Raw genomic sequence first — 22,207 nt, 5'->3', positions numbered from 1 at the left:
CCTCCTGCTCGTCCAACAACAACAACTTGGATTTATATAGCGCTCTCCATGCCGGACGGTGTCTCAGAGCGCTTCACAATAATGGATCCCGGGGCCGAGCCAGGGGGATGGGGAGGAAGGTGACCAAAGGCACGGTCGAAGAGAAAGGTCTTTAGCCGAGACCTGAAAATAGGAAGCGAGGGGGCGAGGCGAAGGGAGTGAGGAAGGGAGTTCCAGAGTCTCGGGGCATAGTGGCTAAAGGCACAGCCGCTGAGGGTGGAGCGGAGGACTCGGGGGACAAGGAGGAGGCCAGACCCGGTGGAGCACAGGCAGCAGGCACTGTTTTGAGGAGAGAGGAGGTCAGAGAGGTAGGGGGTGCAGAGGAGTGGAGGGATTTGAAGACAAGCTGAGGATCTTGAAATCATCCTCTCTGGGACAGGCAGTCAGTGCAGTCTGGCAAGGACTGGGGTAATTAGGGAGCAGAGTTTGGTGCGGGTGAGAATGCGGGCGGCAGAGCTTTGAACAATCTGGATTTTATGGATGGTAGTGGAGCGGAGGCTGGTGAGGAGGGTGTTTGAATAGTCCAGCCGAGAGGTGACAAAGGCATGGACCAGGGTTTCTGCGGCTTTTGGGAGAGGTACTGTCGGAGACGGGCGATGCGTCGGAGGTGGAAGAAAGCAGTGCTGGTGAGGGACCGGATGTTGTGGAGGAAGGATAATTGGGGGTCGAACTGACGCCTAGATTGCATACTGGTTCGGAAAGTTTTAGGGGGAGGTTCGGGTAGGTGGAGGAGGTGAGAACCGTGCGATTTAAGATGCTGACAAGAGCCAAAGAGTATGGCTTTGAAAGGCAAGTGCAGTCCCACTAAGGTGGATGACGGAGGAAAGGCAGTGGAGGAGGATGGCGTGATCGACTGTCGAAAGCAGAGGAGAGGTCCAGGAGGACAAGGAGGCAGAGGGAGCCCTGGTCACAGATAGAGAGGATGTCGTTTGAAACTTTCACAAGCGCAGTCTCTGTACTGTGGGCAGGGCGGAAGCCGGACTGGAGGGGTTCGAAGAGGGAATGGGAGGAGAGGTTTGCGCGGAGTTGATTGGCAACAACGCATTCCAGGACTTTGACAAGGAAGTGCAAGTTCTCAATCTTGAGTTTCTGTGGTCAGAGAGGTCAGCCCTTCGCAAGGGTAACCACAGAGCTGTTCTCTCCCTGATCCGAGACAATTTCACTCAGATTTCTAAAAGTACTGACTCTTACAGTCACATCACCTTTGGACCATTGCATTCCTCCAGATCTGCTCATCTTATTCTGTACATGGTGTTCATTGTATCGGTACCCCTCAGTGATGGGTTCTCATACATTCCTTTGCCCCTTGTGACTCCTCTCCTGACTCCTAATCTCCTTGTCCCAGTATCTCTGTCCTGGCCTTGAAACTGTTTTCTAACATGATTCTTTGTTCTGAAAAATGTAACTTCATCTAAATTCTTTGATCGCTCGAAACCAAGTTGTACCAGCCTGCTTACCACTAGGTTCCATTTTTCTGCTGACTTCAAGAGTTTTATATTCTCCTTATTAAATGACAGCGAGTACATTACCCATAATTATACGAATCAACGCTTATAGTCATGATCATACATAACATAATCATCCATAATTAATCATTATTTACCAGAAGCACCTCCGCTTGCTGGAGTCAGCGATTGAGCCCAATCCCCCATTTCCCCCAGTTCCTGATCTCAGCGGCGTTACACAGGAAGCCCATGTGTATGACGTATTGACCTCCATTCAATCACCCTCAGTAACGTGCTCTTCTCAAACTGGAGTCGTGTGGCTTCTGGATGAATATTTCAATATAGCCCAGCAAATAAACAGCAAGCCGTTTTAATTTCCCCAGACTGACCCAGCTCCATTACCCCATCACTAGGAAAGGAACCCAATAAGGAGCCTGAAATTTAAGAATTTTGGACAGAATTTTGGAAAGGTCTTGAATTTTATCTTAATTTGGAAACCAGTTTTCTGCACATCTTTTCAGAAACCAACTTTCAAACTAAACTGAATTTACAAACTCTTTCTGTCAGGAATGCAGCCTCACTCTCTGTTAGATCAGGAGGTAGACACACAAAATCAAGTTTGAATATTTCCCATTTGACATCTCAGACTGCAATGAAGTAAAATCATTTGCTACCAGTCATGCAGAAGCAGGAGCTGATTTCTCCCGAAAGCAGTGGCTTCAGCCATTGCTTCTTCTGCTCCTCTGTTCCGTATAAATGCAGCACCTCCATGTTCCCCGTGTCTGCAAAACAAGCAGGAGGAACAAGGTTTAATCAGAGCCAAACAACAACAGCAATATTTATATAGCGCCTTTCACATCAGGCGGCCATCTCAAAGTGTTTCACAGAGCCAACTAGGCACCCAGGCTGGGATGGGGAAGCTGGGGATGGGGAATCTGAGAAGGCGGGGAGAGTGGTGACCAAAAGCAGGTGGAAAAGGTTTTAAAGGTGGGCTTCGAAAGTGAGGAGGGGGGAAGCAGATAGGTTCAGACACAAAGTTCCAGAGAACAAAACAAAATGACTGAAAGCTTCATGAAGCAACGATGAGTAATCAATGACACATGTTGACACAACAAATGTAAGTTTATAAACTACCTTTCGCATCGAGAGGAATCCCAAAAGCACTGAACAATCCAGAATTAACATAATAACAGAATTAGCACCCAAGCTAATTCTGGAGCCAATGAGGCTTGGAACTGAGGGAGTTAGGAGGGAAAGATGACTGAAGGCACAGTCAAAAAGGAAGGTCTTGAAGCGGACCTTGAAGGAAAAAAGGGAAGGGGTGAGTCGTAGGGGCTCCGGGATGGAGTACCAGAGAGTGGGGGCAAATAGGCTGAAATGAATTCTTGTACGTCATAGGAACACAAGGAGGCCAGTAAGCCTATTGAGCCTGTTTCTGCCTATTTATCAGATCAGGCCAAATCCTTCAATTCCATTTGCTCAATCGCTTTCATGAAGATGTGTTAAAATGATTAACTTATTTGGACAATACTGGTAACGCATTTTGTCCTGTTCAAAACCCCTGACAGCACAATTGTCATAAGAAACGTTTGTTTTTCCATGCTGATTTTCTCCACTAATTTCTCCCCCCGCCCCCACCCATCCTGGAGGTTTTGACAATTTGCCAGGATATGGTACAATGGCCATCAGTCACACACCTCTCCTTGTGTTCAAGCCTCGCAACGGTGAGTAATTATCAATCTCTTAACAATCGCAGTCCTGTTTAATCTAGCCCTCACACAATATCCACCCACACGTTCAGGATCTGATTCACCCATTCTCCACTTTGTATCTGTCAACGGTTTCTCCTCCAGCCCTCACACCATACTTACGGGAATGCCTCAGGGCTCTGTACTGTCCCCTTGTCTTTAATATTTACATGCTCCCACTCAATGACGTCAGCCGCTTGGTGATGTCATCTGCCAGAGCTCCTCTGCTTCTCCCCCCACCCTTGCCTCCTTCAAGGTCTGTCTCGAGATATTCCTCCTTGACCTTGCCTTCAGTCATCTTCCCACCCCCAATCTTCTCACCTCCCATCCCTCTTGAATCCAACCCCCAACTCCCAATGTGTTTGGACATCCTCCCTAAGTGAAAGGTTCTGTATAAATGCAATTTGTTGTTGTTGTTGTTGTAACTTGCAGAATTATGGTAAACTCAGTTTGGAAGCTGTTTTTTTGCAATTCTTAGAGAGAAAATGTTATTATTAATAATAGTTACTCTTACATTTGATATAGCATTTTCATGTCAGGATGAAGCCTCAAAGCATTTCATGGGATTTACTGTAAAGTGAGTGACTGTGTATTTGTAGGTGAACACAGTCACAGTGCCAAACACATCATGTAAATCATGAATTTTATTTTGAAAGGATTGTTGGCCAGGACACCATGAGAATCTCCATTTATTTTTCAAATCGTGCCATTGGTTATTTAACGTCCACCTGAAAAGGCAGACGGGACCTCGTTTTAATGTCTCATTCGAAGCACAGCACCTTCAACAATGCAGCACTTGCCTCGCAAGCGAGAGACCTGGGTTCTATTCCTGGCCGAAGAAATGTTGGGCAAGTTTCCTTACTCCACACGCCTCTGTTTACCTAGCAGTATGTAGGAACCCAGTTGCTACTCAATTGGCAGATTGCTTTTCGTGGGGTAATAATTTTCGCTCACAAATTATAAAGTCAATTCACTTTACAGTATATTCTGTGATGCGTTTTCAGACGTCTCGAAGACATCCAGGGATTATCATTATTATTCAGCCTAGATGAGTTCAAATTGACCATCAATTTCAAATGCCCATTATTCCTGAACAAAATTTTATTTTGGTAACAGTGTGTCAATGTGCAAATAATAAAGAAAAAAAATTAAACCAGAAGCTTGCAGAACATTTTGCAGAAACTTACCCGGGGCTTGGCAGTTGAAAACCTTTGGAGCAAAGAAGCATCGTCCCATTTCTTCAGCCATGAAAGCATAGTCCAGCTGGCTCAGGCCACTGACCTCTGGTAAAAAGAGGTTCCATAGTCCCACAGCTTTAGCCTTCAGCTGCCAGGAGTAAAAACAACATATTACATTTGTAAAGTGCTTTTCAAATCAGATAGACAGAGATTCGGACCTGAGCAGGGGGGTTGGGATCAGTGGGGATGGAGGGCAGGGAGGGTAGGGGTAGGAGGGTGGCGAAGGAGAGATCGAAAAGGAGGTCTTGAGACTAGTCTTGAAGGAGGCAAGAGAGGGAGCAAGTAGAAGGGACTGTGGGATGGAGTTCCAAAGAATGGGGGCAGAGATGCTCCTGCAAAGTTTTCTTTTGCTAATCTCTGGAAGCAGTACTGGGGCTGTTTCACAAAAACGACTTGCCTGGAGAGCAGTGTCACAGCAAATCATCAGCCAAAAGTAATGCATGCAAAATTGGAAACATCTTTGCTGTTCTTCTGATAAGGGGCTTTTGTCATTTTCCACTATGGATGAAGCAAGTCTGCAAACTATTACCCTTTGACCTCTGACTAGTGACTGCATCTCCTGATGAGTGCCTGCCCTGAAAATGTTGCAACTCTTCTGTTCTGTCAGGAAGTAAACCTTGAGCTGGACTGTTGGATGGGACACCAGGTGACAATGTGGTGGAAGGGGTATGAAAGAATAAGGAGACAAGATGCACTGTCCCGGGGTCAGTGTGCTATAGATGGGATTGCTCAGAAGAAACGCACTCAATGTCCCAAGGCACTTCTTACAGGCACGGTTTGTGCTGCTGTTTTTCCCAACGAGCATATTTTGAAACCTTAAAGCTCCCTTTGCGATCTTGTCAGCAAAAGAGCATGTGCTGCACTGTTCCCACACACTGCAGACAATTGTGTCAAGATTGAGGGATTTGCAAATAGCACATTTGAAACTCCACTTGGAATCCCATTTCCTTCCCAGCAAAGCCATATCAAAATTGAGCTTGTCATCTGAGCAGATTTTCAGAGAGAGACACACACTAATCATTTGGTGAATCTTGAACTTCAGACCCATTATGGATGCAAAGATACAAAGTCCCACAATGTACCTTCAGCGTCTCTATAACAGGTGGCTGCTTCCATCGGAGAACAGAATGTTCATTTCTGGCATAATATTCTGCAATCTCCTGCACAGAAAGATTACCAGTGTGAGTCAATGTAAATTATGATTATTAAAGCAATAGACAGCACTGAATAGCTCACAAACACCTCTCTCTTTTCTCTTTCATCTGAGAATACACTTATTTAGTGAGTTTACTGTGCATGCCATCTGGATTGGTAGCCCAAACCCCAGAAACAGTCACTTGTCAATCCGACAAGCAAGACAGTTCGGTCTTTTTGGAGCTGTTCGTGGCTGAAATGATAATGATCATTTCTGAATTTGATATGGTGCCTTTTCTCAAAGTCCCTCACAGGATGTAGGGACGTGACTGTGTACTTTGTAGGCAATCACAGCAACCCATTTGTACAGCAACATCCTTCAAACAGCCATGACATGCATGACCAGGAGAATTGCTGGCCAGATCATCGGGGGAAACTCCCTTCTCTTTTCAACTGGTGCCATGGGATCTTTAACGTCCACCTGAAAAAGCAGACAAGACCTCAGTTTATTGTCTTATCTGTAGTACATCACCTCCAACAATGTAGTGTTCCTCCCAGCACAGTACTGGAGTATCACCCTGGATTGTAAGTTCAAAGTCCTGACATGGGGCTTGAATCCATAACCTTTGGGCTCAGAGGCTAGAGTGCTACCAACCGAGGCAGGCTGATACCAGTTGATTATCTCCTCAACAGGAACTGACCTGGGTTCAATTCCAGGAAGGGTGAAACCTTGGCCAAGTTTTCTTACTTCCACACGCCTAATAATAATCCCTCCAAAACAAAACAATAATAAATTGGTCATTTTCAATCCACGACTGTTTGTGGGACACTGCTGTGCGCAATTGGCTGCCGCATTTCGCCCACAAATATACGGTCAATTCACTTTACAGCATATTCTGTGAAGCGCTTTGAGACGTCTAGAAGACGAGAAAAGCGCTATATCAAATGTAAGGATGATGATTATAAAGAACATTTAAAAGAAAATCAAACTCAATTCAGATTCACATGATTTTGTTCAGCTCCAATATGTCTCTGAATAACAGATCTTCAATATCTATATGCTCCCTCTTGGTGATATCATCCACAGACATGGGGTCAACTTCCACATGTATGAGGATGACATCCAACTCTATCTCTCTGCTTCCACCCTCAACTTCAGGACCACTGCTGTCCTGGCAGAATGTCTGTCAGACATCAAGTCCTGGATGAAAGTTAACTTTCTCCAGTTGGACGTCAACAAGACCGAGGCTCTCCTGATTGGTTCTCATCAGCGCCTTCTCACCTCAGGCGCTGACAGAATCACCATCAAAGGAAGCACACTCCACCTTACTAAGCCTGTCCAGAACCTTGGCATCTTGTTTGATCCTCAACTATACTTTCTACCCCACATCCGTGCCATGACCCACTCTGCCTTTCCCGACTACGCAAATTCCCTGCTTGTTGTCCTCCCTATCACCTCCCTCCATAGGCTGCAGATCATCCAGAACTCTCTTGCACCAGGCTTCATGACCCTATCACCCCCATCCTCGCCCGACTCCACTGGCTTCCCATCACACAGGAGATATAGTTCAAGAATCCTAGTCCTCACCTTCAAAGCCCTCCATGGTCTTGCTCCCCACTACCTCTGCGACCTCCTAATACCCTACCAACCTGCCAGCTCCCTCCGCTCAGCAGACTCCGGTCTGCTCCACGTTCCCCGCCTCGATGCCCCAGCATTGGCGGTTGGGCCTTCTGCCACTCTGCCCCCACCTTCTGGAATTCCATCCCGCAGTCCCTCAGCCTCGCCCCCTCCCTTGCCTCCTCCAAGACCCTCCTCTTCGATTGTGCTTTCGGTCACCCTCCTTCGCCCTCCCTGCACTCTACCCTCCCAGACCCTAACACCGACCCCTACCTCTGTCTGAAACACTCAGCGTCCAGCGCCTTGAAATGTCTGCCCGACATGAAAGGCGCTATACATTTGAGGATGTCCCAAGGCACTATACAAAACCCCACAACTGAACACCAAGCCATCATCACCGAGACAGCCAATGACCTTATCTCCTCTGGGGAGCTTCCTCTACAGCCTCCAACCTCATAGCCCCCAGCCCCGCACAGCCCACCTCTACCTCCTCCCCAACATCCACAAACAGGACTGTCCCGGGAGAACTATTGTTTCAGCCTGTTGCTGCCCCACCGAACTGATCGCCTCATATCTGGACTCCATGTTTGCTCCACTTGTCCAGGCCCTACCAACCTACATCCGTGACTCCTCTGACGCCTTCCGCCTCTTCAACAATTTCCAGTTCCTTGGTCCTGAATTTCGAATAGCAGCCCAACTTGTCTCCATCCATCACCACCCTCCTCCACCTGACTGAACTTGTTCTGACATTGAACAATTTCACTTTCGACTCCACCCACCTCCTCCAAGTAAAAGGTGTCGCAATGGGAACCCGAAATGGGTGCCAGCTACGCCTGCCTGTTTGATGGCCACCTGGAACACTCTTTGTTCCGGGTCTAATCAGATCCTCTCCCTGACCTGTTCCTCAGATACAATGACGATTGCGTTGGGGCTAATTCCTGCTCTCGCGCTGAGCTGCAAAAATTCACCAATTTTGCTTCCACCCCTCCATAATATGGTCACATGGTCCATCTCCGACTCTTCCAACAACAACAACTTTGATTTATATAGCACTCTCCACGCTGGACGGCGTCTCAGAGTGCTTCACAGCAACGGATCCGGGGACCAAGCCGGAGAAAGGGGGAGGAAGGTGACCAAAGGCGCGGTCCAAAAGAAAGGTCTTCAGCAGAGACCTAAAAATGGAAGGGAGGGAGTGAGACGAAGGGAGTGAGGAAGGGAGTTCCAGAGCCTCGGGGCGTAGTGGCTGAAGGCACAGCAGCCGAGGGTGGAGCGGAGGACTCGGGGGACAAGGAGGAGGCCAGACCAGGAGGATCGAAGGCAACGGGTACTGTTTTGAGGAGAGAGGAGGTCAGAGAGGTAGGGGGTGCAGAGGAGTGGAGGGATTTGAAGACAAGAGTGAGGATCTTGAAATCGATCCTCTCTGGGACAGGCAGCCAGTGCAGTCTGGCAAGGACTGGGGTGACCGGGGAGCGGAGTTTTGTGCGGGTGAGAATGCGGGCGGCAGAGCTTTGAATGATTTGGATTTTATGGATGGCAGTGGATGGGAGGCTGGCGAGGAGGGCATTAGAGTAGTCCAACCAAGTGGTGACAAAGGCATGAAACAAAGGTTTCAGCAGCTCTTGGAGTGAGATATTGGCGGAGATGGGTGATGCGTTGGAGGTGGAAGAAAGCAGTGCTGGTGAGGGACCAGATGTGGGGGAGGAAGGATAATTGGGGGTCGAACCTGATGCTTAGGTTGCGTACAGGTTCGGAGAGTTTTAGTGGGAGGTTGGGTAGGTGAAGGAGGTGAGAACCGTGAGAGTTAAGACGTTGACGAGAGCCAAAGAGTATGGCTTCTGTCTTGTCGTTCACCTGAAGGAAATCTGCGCTCATCCAGCCCCTGAGATCTGACAGGCAGCCTGACAGAACATCAGGGGACTGGGGGTCGCAAAGAGAGGTGGAAAAATAGATTTGGGTGTCGTCTGCATACATGTGGAAATGTACCCCATGTCTGTGGATGACATCCCCAAGAGGGAGCATATAGATTAGGCAGAGGAGGGGGCCAAGGATGGATCCTTGGGGTACCCCGCAGGTGACCAGGTGAGAGTGGGAGGAGAAGTCGTTTGTGCAGATGTACTGCTGGCGGTTTGTGAGGTAGGACTCGACCAGGCGAGTGCGGTCTCACTGAGGTGGATGACGGAGGAAAGGCAGTGGAGGAGGATGGCGTGATTGACTGTGTCGAACGTGGCGGAGATGTCCAGGAGAACAAGGAAGCAGAGGAGCCCTGGTCACAGATAGAGAGGATGTCGTTTGTGACTTTCACAAGCACAGTCTCTGTACTGTGGACGGAAACCGGACTGGAGGGGTTGGAAGAGGGAGTGGGAGGAGAGGTGTGCGCAGAGTTGGTTGGCCACAACCCGTTCTAGAGCTTTTGAGAGGAAGGGCAGGTTAGAAATAAGGTGGTAGTGGCTGGGGTTTGAGGGATCTAGGGAGGGTTTTTTCAGGAGGGGGGTGATGACAGCAGTTTTGAGGGAGGCAAGGACTGATACGGAGGAGAGGGACTGGTTGATGACATCAGGCACTTGTGGGCATGGGAGGGGGATCTGGGTGACCAGTAAGTTGGTGGGGAGGCGGTTGCCTTCCCTTCCTCGACTTCACCATTTCCATCTCGGGCCATAGATTATCAACAGATATCTTTTACAAGCCCATTAACTCCCACAGTTACCTGGACTGCACCTCCTCCCACCCCACCTCCTGTAAAGACTCCATGCCCCTTTTTCCTCTGCCGCATCTGGTCTGACAATGCCACCATTCACACCAGAGCAACTGACGTGTCCTCCTTTTTCCTCGACCGAGGATTCCCATCCACTGTGGTAGGCAGGGCCCTTGACCGTGTCCACCCTGTTTCCCGCACCTCTGCCCTCACCCCTTCCCAGAACCGTGATAAGGTTTCCCTGGTCCTCACCTTCCACCCCACCAGCCTCAACAACCAACAAATAATCCTCCGTTATTTACAGGACCTCCAGCGTGATCCAACCACCAAACATATCTTTCCCTCCCCACCCCTCTCAGCATTCCGAAGGGACTGTTCCCTCCTTGTCTCCCTGGTTCATTCCTCCATAGATGCTGTTTGACCTGCTAAGTGTTCCCAGCGACTTCTGCTTTTGTTTGCTGTACACATGTAATTTTGTTGTTGTTGTTGAAGAGAGAACATCATGGTGCCATCTAGTGGGCAGTTTGTGTATTATATGGAATACACAAAGAGGCTGATCTTGGTAAATTTACGGATATTTGGTTTGAAATTCCACCTAATCTTAGTCCATAAAACCATCTTGTCTTAAAATCTAAGATCTTGTAAATCTGTGGAAAATTCTGAATTCCATCTTGATTAAGAAAGCAGTTTTCGGTAACCTTAAAAAGAAACCAGCTCCCAAATGTGGACCAAATTTAAGCATTTTCCACAATTCTGCGCGACTTTAAATGTTAAGACACCTCGGACAATGCAACATACCCCAGCACTGTCCTGGAGTGTCACCTTAGATTATGTTTTGAGTGCTGAACAGCACGAAACGTTAAGCAAGTTTCCTTACTTCATATGTCTCTGTTTACCTAGTGAGTAGGAATCCGATTTGGTTAGTCGATTGGTGGATTGCTTTCCAGGGATAATAATCCCTCTTTAAAAAAATAATAATTTGGTCATTCAATCCATGACTGCTTGTGGGACACTGCTATGTGGAATTGGCTGCCGCGTTTCGCCCACAAAACATACAGTTAATTCACTTTACAATATATTCTGTGAAGAGCTTGAAACGTCTCAAAGACGTGATAAGGTACTATATCAAATGCAAGGATTATTATTATATTATTATTATCCTTCCAGCATACCCACCCTACCATCCCACCCTAACAACCTCTTCAAACAACCACCTTCATTCAACAACCACCACCCCGTGTTAAGAACCACCCTGGAACAGCCCAGACAAAAATTCTACACGCACAAACGAATCCTTACTTAAATGCCACTTTGGTTCAGTCTCCTGAGAGGATGATGAAGACAAGTTTGACTGTGCTTAAATAAAATCGCAATCCAGCCTCAACTATTCTCTCTGTGACGCGCTCCAGTTGATAATTACCCACTGTGCAAAGGTATAACTCCGTAAAGAAACAAACACAACTATCTCCCTCCCTTCTCCCTAACCCCCAAACCCAGATCAACACAAGAAGAGGGAAAAAAAACATCAGGAGCCAAGCAGCAGGGAGGACAGGGGTCTTAACTCACAAGTTAATATAAGCAGAGCTCTCCTCTTCTGCCCACCTCTCCCACATACACACACATAAGCTCAACTGAGCCCAAGTACAAACAAGCAATGAACAATCAACATCATTGCTCCCAGCCATTGCCATGTTAAAACATAATTGCCATGTTAAAACATAATCACGTAACCACAAGCTGCTCATAAACGTTTCCAGACAAGGCTCAGAGAACTCTGTAATGTAATAAAATAAGTATTTAAAACTGATCGCAGGGCCAAGCAGGTTCATCAATGACGTGGTCGGCAGAAGGTAACAACAGACTTTACCTGCTCTGCTGGAAACAAGTGCTGCTTCATGAATTTCTTCAGCTGCTGCAGGACCAGATGGCCCTGTGCTGTCTGCTCCGATTGGCTTCTTGTATCAGGGGGATGCTCGATCGATAGCTCCAATTTCCTACATCGGGGATTTAGAGAGGAACTTGTGTTCTTATAAACCTTAATGCCTCAAAACATCTCAAAGTGCATTACATTACTATTGAGTATAGTGATTGTTTTCATAGGCAAACACAAACAGCCATGAGGTGAATTAGCAATTACATATTTTTGGGCCAGGATAATAGGATAACAATGCAATGCTCCTCCAGTACCACACTGGAGAATCAGTCCAGACTATAAACTCAAGTCCTGATATGCGTTTCATTCAACCCACAAACTTTTGCCCAAAGATGAGAGTACTCTCAACTGAGCCACATAATGTCAGCTAATGCAGCTCAAATTTGATTCTTGGTATTCATAATACTTTCTGGTAACTGTGCAATCAATAATAAACATTACTTGTTTTGAACATTGCAGGCTCAGCCCCGACACTGCTCGACAAGCTTTATATGTGGAATAGCAGTGCTGAGTGATCAATGGCAATCTAGTCAGGTTGTTCACATAATACTAATAAATAATCTTCGCATTTTACATGTCGCCTTATTTGCTGTTGAAGTATCTCAAAGCATTTCACAGGAGTTACTGTAAAGTGTAGTCATTGTGTATTTGTAGGTGAACACAGCAGCCAATTTGCACATAGCAATGAAATGAGTGACCAATTTTATTTACAGGATTAGTTAGCCAGGACAAGCCAAACAGGCTGATCATTCGTTCAGATTACATTGGATTACTCTCTGGCCTCACTGGGCAGAGCAGTTATAAGAGAGGACAGGAGCTTCGCCTCCAAGGAGGAGGAAAACAATTACAGGACTCTGTCACCCAAACCGCTGTCATCCAGGCCCCCTTATGCCCAGGGTTTGAATGGCACGAGCAAAGCCTCAGGAAACATTGATGGGGGTCATCCAGCCAAGGAATGGTGCACCGCACGGGGAAGGAGAGAAAAATTATTTTCTAATAAAAATAAAATAGGAGAACTGGAAACTGCCCTTTTGTGCACTAGAATTATATGTTTACCTCTTGAGTTCTATGAATTTCCATGCATAATCTGGTGGTACATAGATTCTCTTAATGTAAAAGGGAGGAAGGGGGTAACACTCTTACCCTTTGGAGAGCAGCAATCCAGTCTGTGCCAGAGGCTTCACACTGTCTTTGAACTCGTGTGCATTGTCAGCAGTGGCATTTCCAAGTATGGATCGAGCATACACCCCCTGGAGGACCCAAAGTACAGCAGCTTAAAGTGTCAATATTCCTCCAAACAGAACTCTATCTTAAACAAGAGCAGTCTCCCAATAAGACACAAGCCTTGATGAAGAAATGGGGTCTGATTCAGCTGTTTCACAGTATTGCATCAATAAGGAATTATGTCTTGCCCACCTTCGGAAACTGCATTTCCACAGGGCAGTGTTACGTCATTTGTTACCAGGAAGAGACCCCCACTTGAATCCCTTACGATTCTGAAGAGAAACAATATACAAGTGCACGGGAAAGGGGGAGGATTAGACTGGAGGAGCAGGCAATGGCCGAATGTCCTCCCACCTTGCTGTCCATTCCCTTAAGCAGAGATGCTGCAGAGAGGAAGGGAAGAAAATACCTTAAGACAAAATGTTCTGTACTGCAAATTTACTGTCATCTCCAAAGCGCAGACCAGGTAACAGCTGGTTGTACTTAAACTCACGGTCACAATCAGTCCTAGATTACAACTGTAATTGGAAGGGTTTTACGTTGCTGCCAACTCATTTGCAATAAATTCAGTAAATAATACTTCTCTGTGGACTCATAGTGATACTAATATTATTATACTGTACTGTACAAGTGAAGTATTACCTGAATTATGGAGGCCAACTTAAATGAGGATAAGGCCAGGAAGAAGTTCCAGTTCGGTAGTAAGACAGGAAGACTTCTACATCGGCAGTAAATAGAGAGCAATTCTTCACAAGATGGAATTCCTAGGAAATAAAGACAAGTGGGTGGTGATGGTGGGAAATGTTAGTAAATAATCCTTTCGAGACACTCAAGGCTCTGCAGAAAGCTGAACTAGAAGACATTTTGCCAAATCACTGTGTTGGTCAATTGGGGTAAATATGCAATGTTTCATAACAGATTATATCACTAAGGAATCTGCTTCCTCGTCTGTTATAAAACATTACACTGAGATTAAAAAATCTACCCAGATCTGGTGAAGCAGGCTTGATGGGCCGAAGAACCTCCTTCTGCCTCCATTTTCTATGTTTCCTGTGTCATTTTTAAGCATGGCGATGGGTTTCCACGTGTCACCCACTCGGCTGAACAAAAAAATCACTCACTGGATAGTCTCTCAGAAGAGCTCATTTATTTGGATTGAAAGAAGCAGCACATGGCCACCTTCATCAGGAGACCGGACAGTAGAGACAGGACAGTCTGCAACTGTTTCACACCAGCTGAGTCTGTCATTCTCTACATACTGAATTCTCATTTCTGGGAGGGGTACGGACAAATCAGCTAAGATCATTTTTCACTATGGCTGACAGTTTGCAAGCACCTCTAGCCCAGCCCATACTGAAGATTCAGCACAAGTCATTCTAGACCTTGAGGCCCTAACTTTAAACCCCACGTGGTTTCAAGCCTTACGTCAAGATTGTGAGCTCACACAATCTAGGACACTCCAGGGGATCGCTAGGGGAGCACTGCATTATCCGAGGTGACATGCTTCAGATGAAACATTAAACCGAGATCCTGTCTGCCTTTTGAAATGGACTTTAAAGAGTCCATGGCGCTATTGGAAGAGAAGGGAGTCCCTCCCAGTATCCTGGCCATCAAGACCTCAGATTTTCAAAAAATTGGTCATTCACTTCATGGTTGTTTGTGGGACATTGTTGTGCTTCTGAATTCACCTACGAATACTGCACTGCAAGTCACTGCACCTTACAGAAAAATCTGTGAAGCGACTTGAGACATTTCAACATGATAAAATTCTATATTAAATGTAAGGATTATTAATAATCAGACTCAATATTCATTTATCATTCAGCCAGCATTCAGCAATCTCGTGCCAGGAGAACCACAACATTAACAACTCACCTTCAACCCCCTGAATATTTGAATTGCAGTTCGGTCCAATAAAGAGGACTTCCTTGGGCCAATAGAAAGGCAAGCAGGTGTAGGCCAGGTCTGCTATGGGATGTCCAATGGTTGACAGTTCCCAGTCCAGCACAGCCAGGACCCGAGCCTAGGGATCGCAAAACATGTTTTTGTTTTGTTATAAAACAGTCCAAACTAAGACCTAAAGAGCACTCATATTATTAATAAGCAATTCCACTGAACTAATTCTTTCATTTTTGTGAGTCATTCCAAACATGACTTCCTGCTGCATGCAAAATGGGCACCACATCTGTGTGCAAAAAAAGCCATAACAAGACATTAATTACTAATAAACCAATTTGCTGCATTTCAATATAATATAGCATTACAAAGGGTTCTTGCTTTTACAGGATTTTCCCTTTTAATGAAACAGAGGTTTTGAAACCATCATTTGAAGGATAATTCTGTGTTTGTGGCACTGTTCATCCAGTGGCTTGACACCAGCACAGGATGCAGACAACGCTGATCAGCTGAGTGGCAAAGGGGGCTTCAACAGAGAGACCTTTCAGTCACAGATTCATCATCTACTGCAGGACACACAGAGACATGTACATGTCCACCTACCTCAGTGGGGTGAAAGATTATATTTTCCAGACGGAAATCACCATGGACTAAAGTTCCTTCCTGATCATTATCCGGTAAATTACTGAGCAGCCATTCGGATAACTGGTTCATGGCGGGAATGTTGGACGTTGCGGCAGCCTTGTACTGTTTTGTCCATGTTAAGACCTGAATTCACGGAGGGAAGACTCCATTACTTATTGTCAATGGAAGATATTATTGTCGGATTCCTTGACTCCTTATTATGGAATCAAGTTAATCAAGTGTCACAATTTAGACCCAAATACTTGACTGAATGTAAAATTAGCAAAAGTGACAGGGAAAAAAATATGTGTATGAGGGCAGCTCTTCAGAGTGATGGGCATTTAACAGCTAAATAACAATCTCCACTGAAAACTGAACCTGTCTCTTGCAGTAACCACGATCCTTCCCATAACCCTGCAAGCCCAAGGCTCTCCAGTCAGCACTGTGCAGTCTTGCAAGCGTCTCGATCATGGCAACATACAGAGCAGCACGTTCCGCTGGCCTCACTCCTGGCAGACTCATGTCTCGAAATATCCGGCCCTAGATCACAAACAGACAGGAGCAAAAACAATGGTAACTTTACGAGAGCGGTTAATTCTGCTGTTTTTATTAAAGGGGCCGGGTTGTGAATAGAGACCACAAAAATGAGGTTTCATGCCCAATTGCTTATTTTTGCAGGGTCATTGTTGTTAGTTTACCCGGATGATGGTTTAATGCGACTGTTTTTGGCGAAAAATATGGTATTGATGTATACTGTGGTGGCTGCTCACGAGAGGTAAATATCACCCATTTTATTATCTGTTTATAGAGAGACGCTCAATGGTCAGTACCAAGATCCGCTATACATGATATAGCCGAATGACGTGTGCTGTTATTAATTTTTATTTTATGCCCTCCTCTTCTCCTGAAGGCACCAGCTCAGACTGGTGCTGCCCGCTCGCTTGTACATCACTTGAGTGGCCAGTCTTCACATGTGATCCCAAAAGGTGCATAACACACTTTTCTACCTTGGAGGGCAAAGGAACCAAGGCCAATCCTGGCAGGAGGGGAAGGCTTCAGATTTCATCTCCAACTGTGCTGAGTTTACTTTCCTCAGCTGTGGCAGTTTTGGGGGCATTACAATTAATAATAATAATAACAATAATCCTTGCATTTGATATAGCGCCTCATCACATTGTTGAGACATCTGAAAGCGCTTAACAGAATATATTGTAAAGTGGATTGACGTGGGCAAAAAGCGGCAGCCAATTGTGCACAGCAGTGTCCCACAGTCCTGGATTGAATGACAATTTGTTTTTGAGGGATTATTACCACCGGAAAGCGATCTGCCAACTAACTAACGACTGGGTTCCTACTCACTGCTAGGTAAACAGAGGCGTGTGAAGTTAGAAAACTTGCCCAAGGTTTCTCCCCGCCCAAGAACCAACCTGGATCCTGTCGCTTGCCACCACTACGCTACGGGACTCCACAAATAGCCAATTAGCCTCTGACCTCAGGTTAGGGAAAAAACAGCCAAGGTTCCCACTAATCGCTCTCCAGTAACTCCTGCTGGAAGATGCAAGAGTGTGGGCATCATACTCAGTTGTGATGCTCTCCATGGTTAAATAGCCTGTTAACACCACTGGCCAGGTTCAGAAAATAAAGGAGGAGAGAAAAAAGTACCATAAAAATGGAGTCTTGCCTTCAAATTTAAGGAAAAAACTTTCTGATCTACATAGGATTGTATTTGGTTGATTTACTCTGCTTACACGATTTGCAAACATACGCAGGAAACTGTTATATAAAATAAACTTTACAACATCAAAAAGGTAACAAAACACACACTCCACACCTGCACATGCTCCATCACATAGAAGTTGGTGCCGATAATAGAATCATCATCAACGAAGAGCAAGGGCTTCGGGACAGGAAATCCCGCCACAAATAATGCCTTTTGAACCCTATGTTCTCTGTCCACCTAAACACAAAACATGTTGAGTTCCTGCTTCAACATCCTACACCTGAAGCACAGAAAGCCCGCCAAGATGCTGTCCGGCGTGAAGGGCGCTATATAAATGCAAGCTGTTGTTGTTGTACAATGAGTGCCACTTATTAGCAGACTGCCTCTTGACATAGGGATGAAAAATGCAATGCTTCATAGATTCAAAAATACAAAAAACAACATTTTGCATTTATATAGTGCCCTTCACACAAGAGTAGCAGCTTGAAGCATTTAACAGTGGAAAATTTAATAATGATTGAATATGTTTATTAAATCAGCTGTGAAACACCAATATTTTTCACATATTATCAAATTTCAAATATCCCATATTTGATCTGAAATTCTGGAACCATTTACCTGCACTGACTGGGAACATTGAAACATAAGTTGCAAGAGCTATTTTGCACTCCCTGTTTACATGAATCAAATAATGTCTGCTAATCTATAGTCTATTGAACTTCACGTAAACATTTATGATCATTGTTATTTAAAGGTCTGCTAACTTTGGTAGTAGAGCCACTACTCAGTTAACTTCCATGTTCTAACACTTCATGGCAGAGCAAGTGAGGTGGGGTGCATCCTGTTGTGTCCTCTCTCGCTCTCTCTCGTGCTTTTCTTTTTTTAACCTCATCTAGTCTTGTGTCTTAGAATCATAGAATATTACAGCACAGAAGGAGGTAATTCGGCCCATCGTGCCTGGGTGGCTCTTTGGAAAAGCTACCCAATTAGTCCCACTCCCCTGCTCTTTCCCCATACCCTTGCAAATTTTTCCTTTTCAAGTACCTATCTAATTCCCTTTTGGAAAGTTGTTATTGAATCTGTTTCCACCACCGTTTCAGGCAGTGCATTCCAGACTGTAACAACTCTCTGCGTAACAAAAAATTCTCCTTGTCTCCCCTCTGGTTCTTTTGACAATTATCTTAAATCTATGTCCCCTGGTTACCAACCAATCTGCCAGTGGAAACAGATTCTCCCCATCTACTCTATCAAAACCCCTCATAATTTTGAATGCCTCTATTAAAGTCTCCTTAACCTTCTTTGCTCTAAGGAAAATAATTCCAGCTTCTCTAGTCTCTCCACATAACTAAAGTCCCTCATCCATGTTATCCCATGTGGTTTACAAATAAACTCAGGGGGAAATCCAGTCCAGTGAATTAGAATTCCAGCTAAGTGTAATTACAATGCCGGTACCAGCATTTACTGGCATTTTTCAACAAGGCAGGGGTTTATTGTATTTTAAAAATACAAGTAAAATCCTTTCTGTAGAAGCTTGTGACTAAAGATGAGATCGCAACTAAAGGAGAGGTTAGGAAATTTTCTTTTACACAGGACGTGGAATGCGCCATTAAATGGTGGTGAAAACAGAAGCCATAACTCTGAATCGATTGGACTTTGTGGAAGGTGGAGCTGGGGAGGAGTTCATGGAGATCACAGGCACTTTGGGCCAAATGGCCTCTTTCTGCGCTACAGAATGTGATCAGGCGTTATGTCAGGCGATATGTGAACATAGTAGTTTCATTATCAATTATCCTGTCCACTGCACATCACATTATATAATATTGTCTATTCAATGAGGATGCTACAGTCATCCAACAGCGCAATTCCCTTCCACTGGGTTATCAGATTACCATATGAGCTCCTAATAAGAGTGGTCCAGGGGGAGTCTTCCTCAACACGTACTCTCTGTTCCCCTTCTGTAGGTGGTAGGTTGGGTTTGATTGGCCAAACCTACGGTAAAACACAATAGTAAACAATTTGACAACCCTTCACCACAGAAGCATAGAGATGAAAACATTAGCACGGTGCCTACTAATTACTCTGTCATTTTAAAAGTACTGTAAATTATCAAAAGTTCAAATATTCACCACTTTTAGTGAATACCAGAGGGAATTAAAGAGGTTAATTACTGCATGCTTTCTTACAACGGAAATATCAGATTCCCAAAATGAAAGTTTGTCCTCAGGGCATTTTATATAATAATAATTCTTGCATTCGATATAGCGCCTTATCATGTGCTTCATAGAATATACTGTAAAGTGGATTGCCTGTGTTTTTTATGGGTGAAGCAGCAGCCACATGCGCACAGCAGTGTCCCACAAGCAGTCATGGAGCAAGTGACCAATTTTATCTGGGGGGCGGTTGTTGGCCAGGACACCAGGAGAAACTTCCTTGACGTTTTCAAAGTGCGTGGGATCTTTAACGTTCACCCGAACAGGCAGATGGGGCCACGGTTTAACATCTCATCTAAAGGATGGCACCACCAACAACTCATTGCTCCCCCAGCACTGCATTAGAGTTCCAGCTTAGCTTATACAATGAGCTCAAAGTCCTGATGCAGGGCTTAAACCCCTAAATTTCTGACTCAGAGGCAAGAATCCTATCAGCTGAGCCAGGCTGAAAAATGATGCCTTCGATTTTGTTTGGGATCAGTTGTATTTCTGTGTCGCAGGAGTAACCGGGGCACTTGCCAGGAGAGAAGGCGTCACTGCTGTATGTAATAAAACTGGGAGTCACGCACCAGAGAAGATACAGCGCTTGCATTGCCTGGTGCTCTGGTTACGGTGCAAGTAGCGCATTGGGACAGCGTGGGATGTGCCAGCGAGTCCCACAAGTGACCAGCTGCCGGGGGGGGGGTGGGGGGGGTTGCCAGGGAGGGGGGATGGGGATGGCTGCCAGGGAGGGGGGAGGGGGATGGCTGCCAGGGGGGAGGGAGGGGGGGCTGCCAGGGAGGGAGGAGGGGGATGGCTGCCAGGGAGGGAGGAGGGGGATGGCTGCCAGGGAGGGGGGGAGGGGGATGGCTGCCAGGGAGGGGGGGAGGGGGATGGCTGCCAGGGAGGGAGGAGGGGGATGGCTGCCAGGGAGGGGGGAAGGGGGATGGCTGCCAGGGGGGGGGAGGGGGATGGCTGCCAGGGGAGGGAGGGGGGTGGCTGCCAGGGAGGGGTGGAGGGGGCGGGGGTGGCTGCCAAGGGAGGGGGGAGGGGGTGGCTTCCAGGGGGGAGGGAGGGGGTGGCTGCCAGGGGGGTGGAGGGGGTGGGGGTGGTTGCCAAGGGGGGGGGAGGGGGGTGGCTGCCGGGGGGAGGGAGTGGGGTGGCTGCCAAGGGAGGGGGGGGAGGGGGGTGGCTGCCGGGGGGGGGAGTGGGGTGGCTGCCGGGGGGGGGGAGTGGGTGGCTGCCGGGTGGGGGGGGGAGAGTGGTGGCTGCCGGGGGGAGGGAGGGGGTGGCTGCCAGGAGGGAGGGAGGGGGGTGGCTGCCGGGGGGGGGGGGGGTGGCTGCTGGGGCGGGGGGGGGAAGGGGGTGGCTGCTGGGGGGCGGGGGTTGCAGGGAGGGAGGGGAGGGGGGCGGCTGCTAGGGGGGGGGAGGGGGGCGGCTGCCGGGGGGGGGGCGGAGGGGGTTGCTAGGGGGGAGGGAGGTGGGTGGCTGCTGGGGGGGGGCGGAAGGGGGGGTGGCTGCTGGGGGAGGGAGGGTGGCTGCTGCTGGGGGGGGGGGTGGCTGCCAGGGAGAGGGGGAGGGGGTGGCTGCTGGGGGGAGGGAGGGGGGTGGTTGCCAGGGAGGGGGGGGGGGGTGGCTGCTGTGGTGGGGGGGGGATGGCTGTTAGGATGGGGGAGGGGGGGGGCTGCCGGGGGGGGGGGCGGGTGGCTGCCGGGGAGAGGGGAGGGGTGGCTGCCGGGGGGGGGGGAGTGGTTGCCGGGGAGAGGGAGGGGTGGCTGCCTGGGGGAGGGAGGGGTGGCTGCCGGGGGGGTAGGTGGCTGCCGGGGAGAGGGGAGGGGTGGCTGCTGGGGGGAGGGAGGGGGGTGGCTGCTGGGGGGAGGGAGGGGGGTGGCTGCCGGGGGGGGTGGGGGGGGGATGGCTGCTGGGGGGGGGTGGGGGAGGGGGGTGGCTGCCGGGGAGAGGGGAGGGGTGGCTGCCGGGGTGGGGGGGGTGTTGCCTGCTCTCTGACTCGCAAACAGCCGACTCGCTGCTGCTGCAGATTAATTCCGAACAAACCCGACACCTCACAGATTACTGCAGCCTCGACCTGCAGTCAGTGTGTCTGTGTCTCCCTCTCTCTCCCCGTCACTGGCCTGTGTTGGGCTGGGAGCTGGTTGCAGACCTGCTCTGGGTGGGCCTATCGCCGCCCCATGTTACTGACAGGAGCTGTGGCCGTGCGGGCTGTTACCTGTACTGACTGACCGTCAGACATGGCTGCGGCTCGTGGGTGAAGCCTGGGATCCTGGCGGCTAACACTGCCTCCAGAGCCTGCTGGTTAAAGGCCTGATTACCCCGCACTGGGACAGTGTCAGCCATGACCTGACACACACCTCCCAGTCTGGACTCTGCTGAGTCAGACACTGAACAATCCTGGAGGCAGAGTGCTCCAGGTCTGACTTAAATGGCTTAAAGCAGCTCCACAACAAACGGTGTAGGAGAGGGGGTATAAGGGATGGGGGTGTTGGTGTGGAGTATAAACACCAACAGACTGGTCAAGCCAAATGGTCTGTTTCCGTGCCATATTCAAGCGCTCCCGAGATGTTTCCCCGAGTGTAGGGCGCTATAGAAATGCAAGCAGTTGTTGTTACTCTATAACCGTATGTAAATAGTTGCAAAAGTAACATTAGGTTGGATAATAATAATCCTTGTATTTGATATAGCGCCTTAT

General features: G+C 47.7%; 1 protein-coding gene across 1 annotated transcript in view; it reads right to left on the bottom strand.

Annotated features, from left to right (window-relative positions):
- acad11 (acyl-CoA dehydrogenase family, member 11) overlaps window positions 1-21,883 on the bottom strand; it is a 60,519-nt gene extending 38,636 nt beyond the window's left edge. Inside the window, exons 1-12 of the mRNA XM_007896882.2 lie at window positions 21,728-21,883; window positions 19,201-19,300; window positions 17,423-17,548; window positions 15,970-16,131; window positions 15,571-15,735; window positions 14,947-15,094; window positions 13,714-13,835; window positions 12,991-13,097; window positions 11,782-11,908; window positions 5,553-5,630; window positions 4,420-4,558; window positions 2,159-2,266 (exon numbers count right to left, since the gene is read on the bottom strand). Coding sequence (XP_007895073.2) covers window positions 2,159-2,266; window positions 4,420-4,558; window positions 5,553-5,630; window positions 11,782-11,908; window positions 12,991-13,097; window positions 13,714-13,835; window positions 14,947-15,094; window positions 15,571-15,735; window positions 15,970-16,131; window positions 17,423-17,548; window positions 19,201-19,300; window positions 21,728-21,855 — 1,510 coding nt within the window. The 5' untranslated portion in view covers window positions 21,856-21,883. The remainder of the gene's footprint in view (window positions 1-2,158; window positions 2,267-4,419; window positions 4,559-5,552; window positions 5,631-11,781; window positions 11,909-12,990; window positions 13,098-13,713; window positions 13,836-14,946; window positions 15,095-15,570; window positions 15,736-15,969; window positions 16,132-17,422; window positions 17,549-19,200; window positions 19,301-21,727) is intronic.
- Window positions 21,884-22,207: the final 324 nt, after the last annotated feature.

The sequence above is a fragment of the Callorhinchus milii genome, unplaced genomic scaffold (genome assembly GCF_018977255.1).
Source record: "Callorhinchus milii isolate IMCB2004 unplaced genomic scaffold, IMCB_Cmil_1.0 Scaffold2, whole genome shotgun sequence".
NCBI lineage: Eukaryota > Metazoa > Chordata > Chondrichthyes > Chimaeriformes > Callorhinchidae > Callorhinchus > Callorhinchus milii.
The sequence above is the reverse complement of the archived record's forward strand: the minus strand, read 5'-3'. Positions and strand labels throughout refer to the sequence as shown.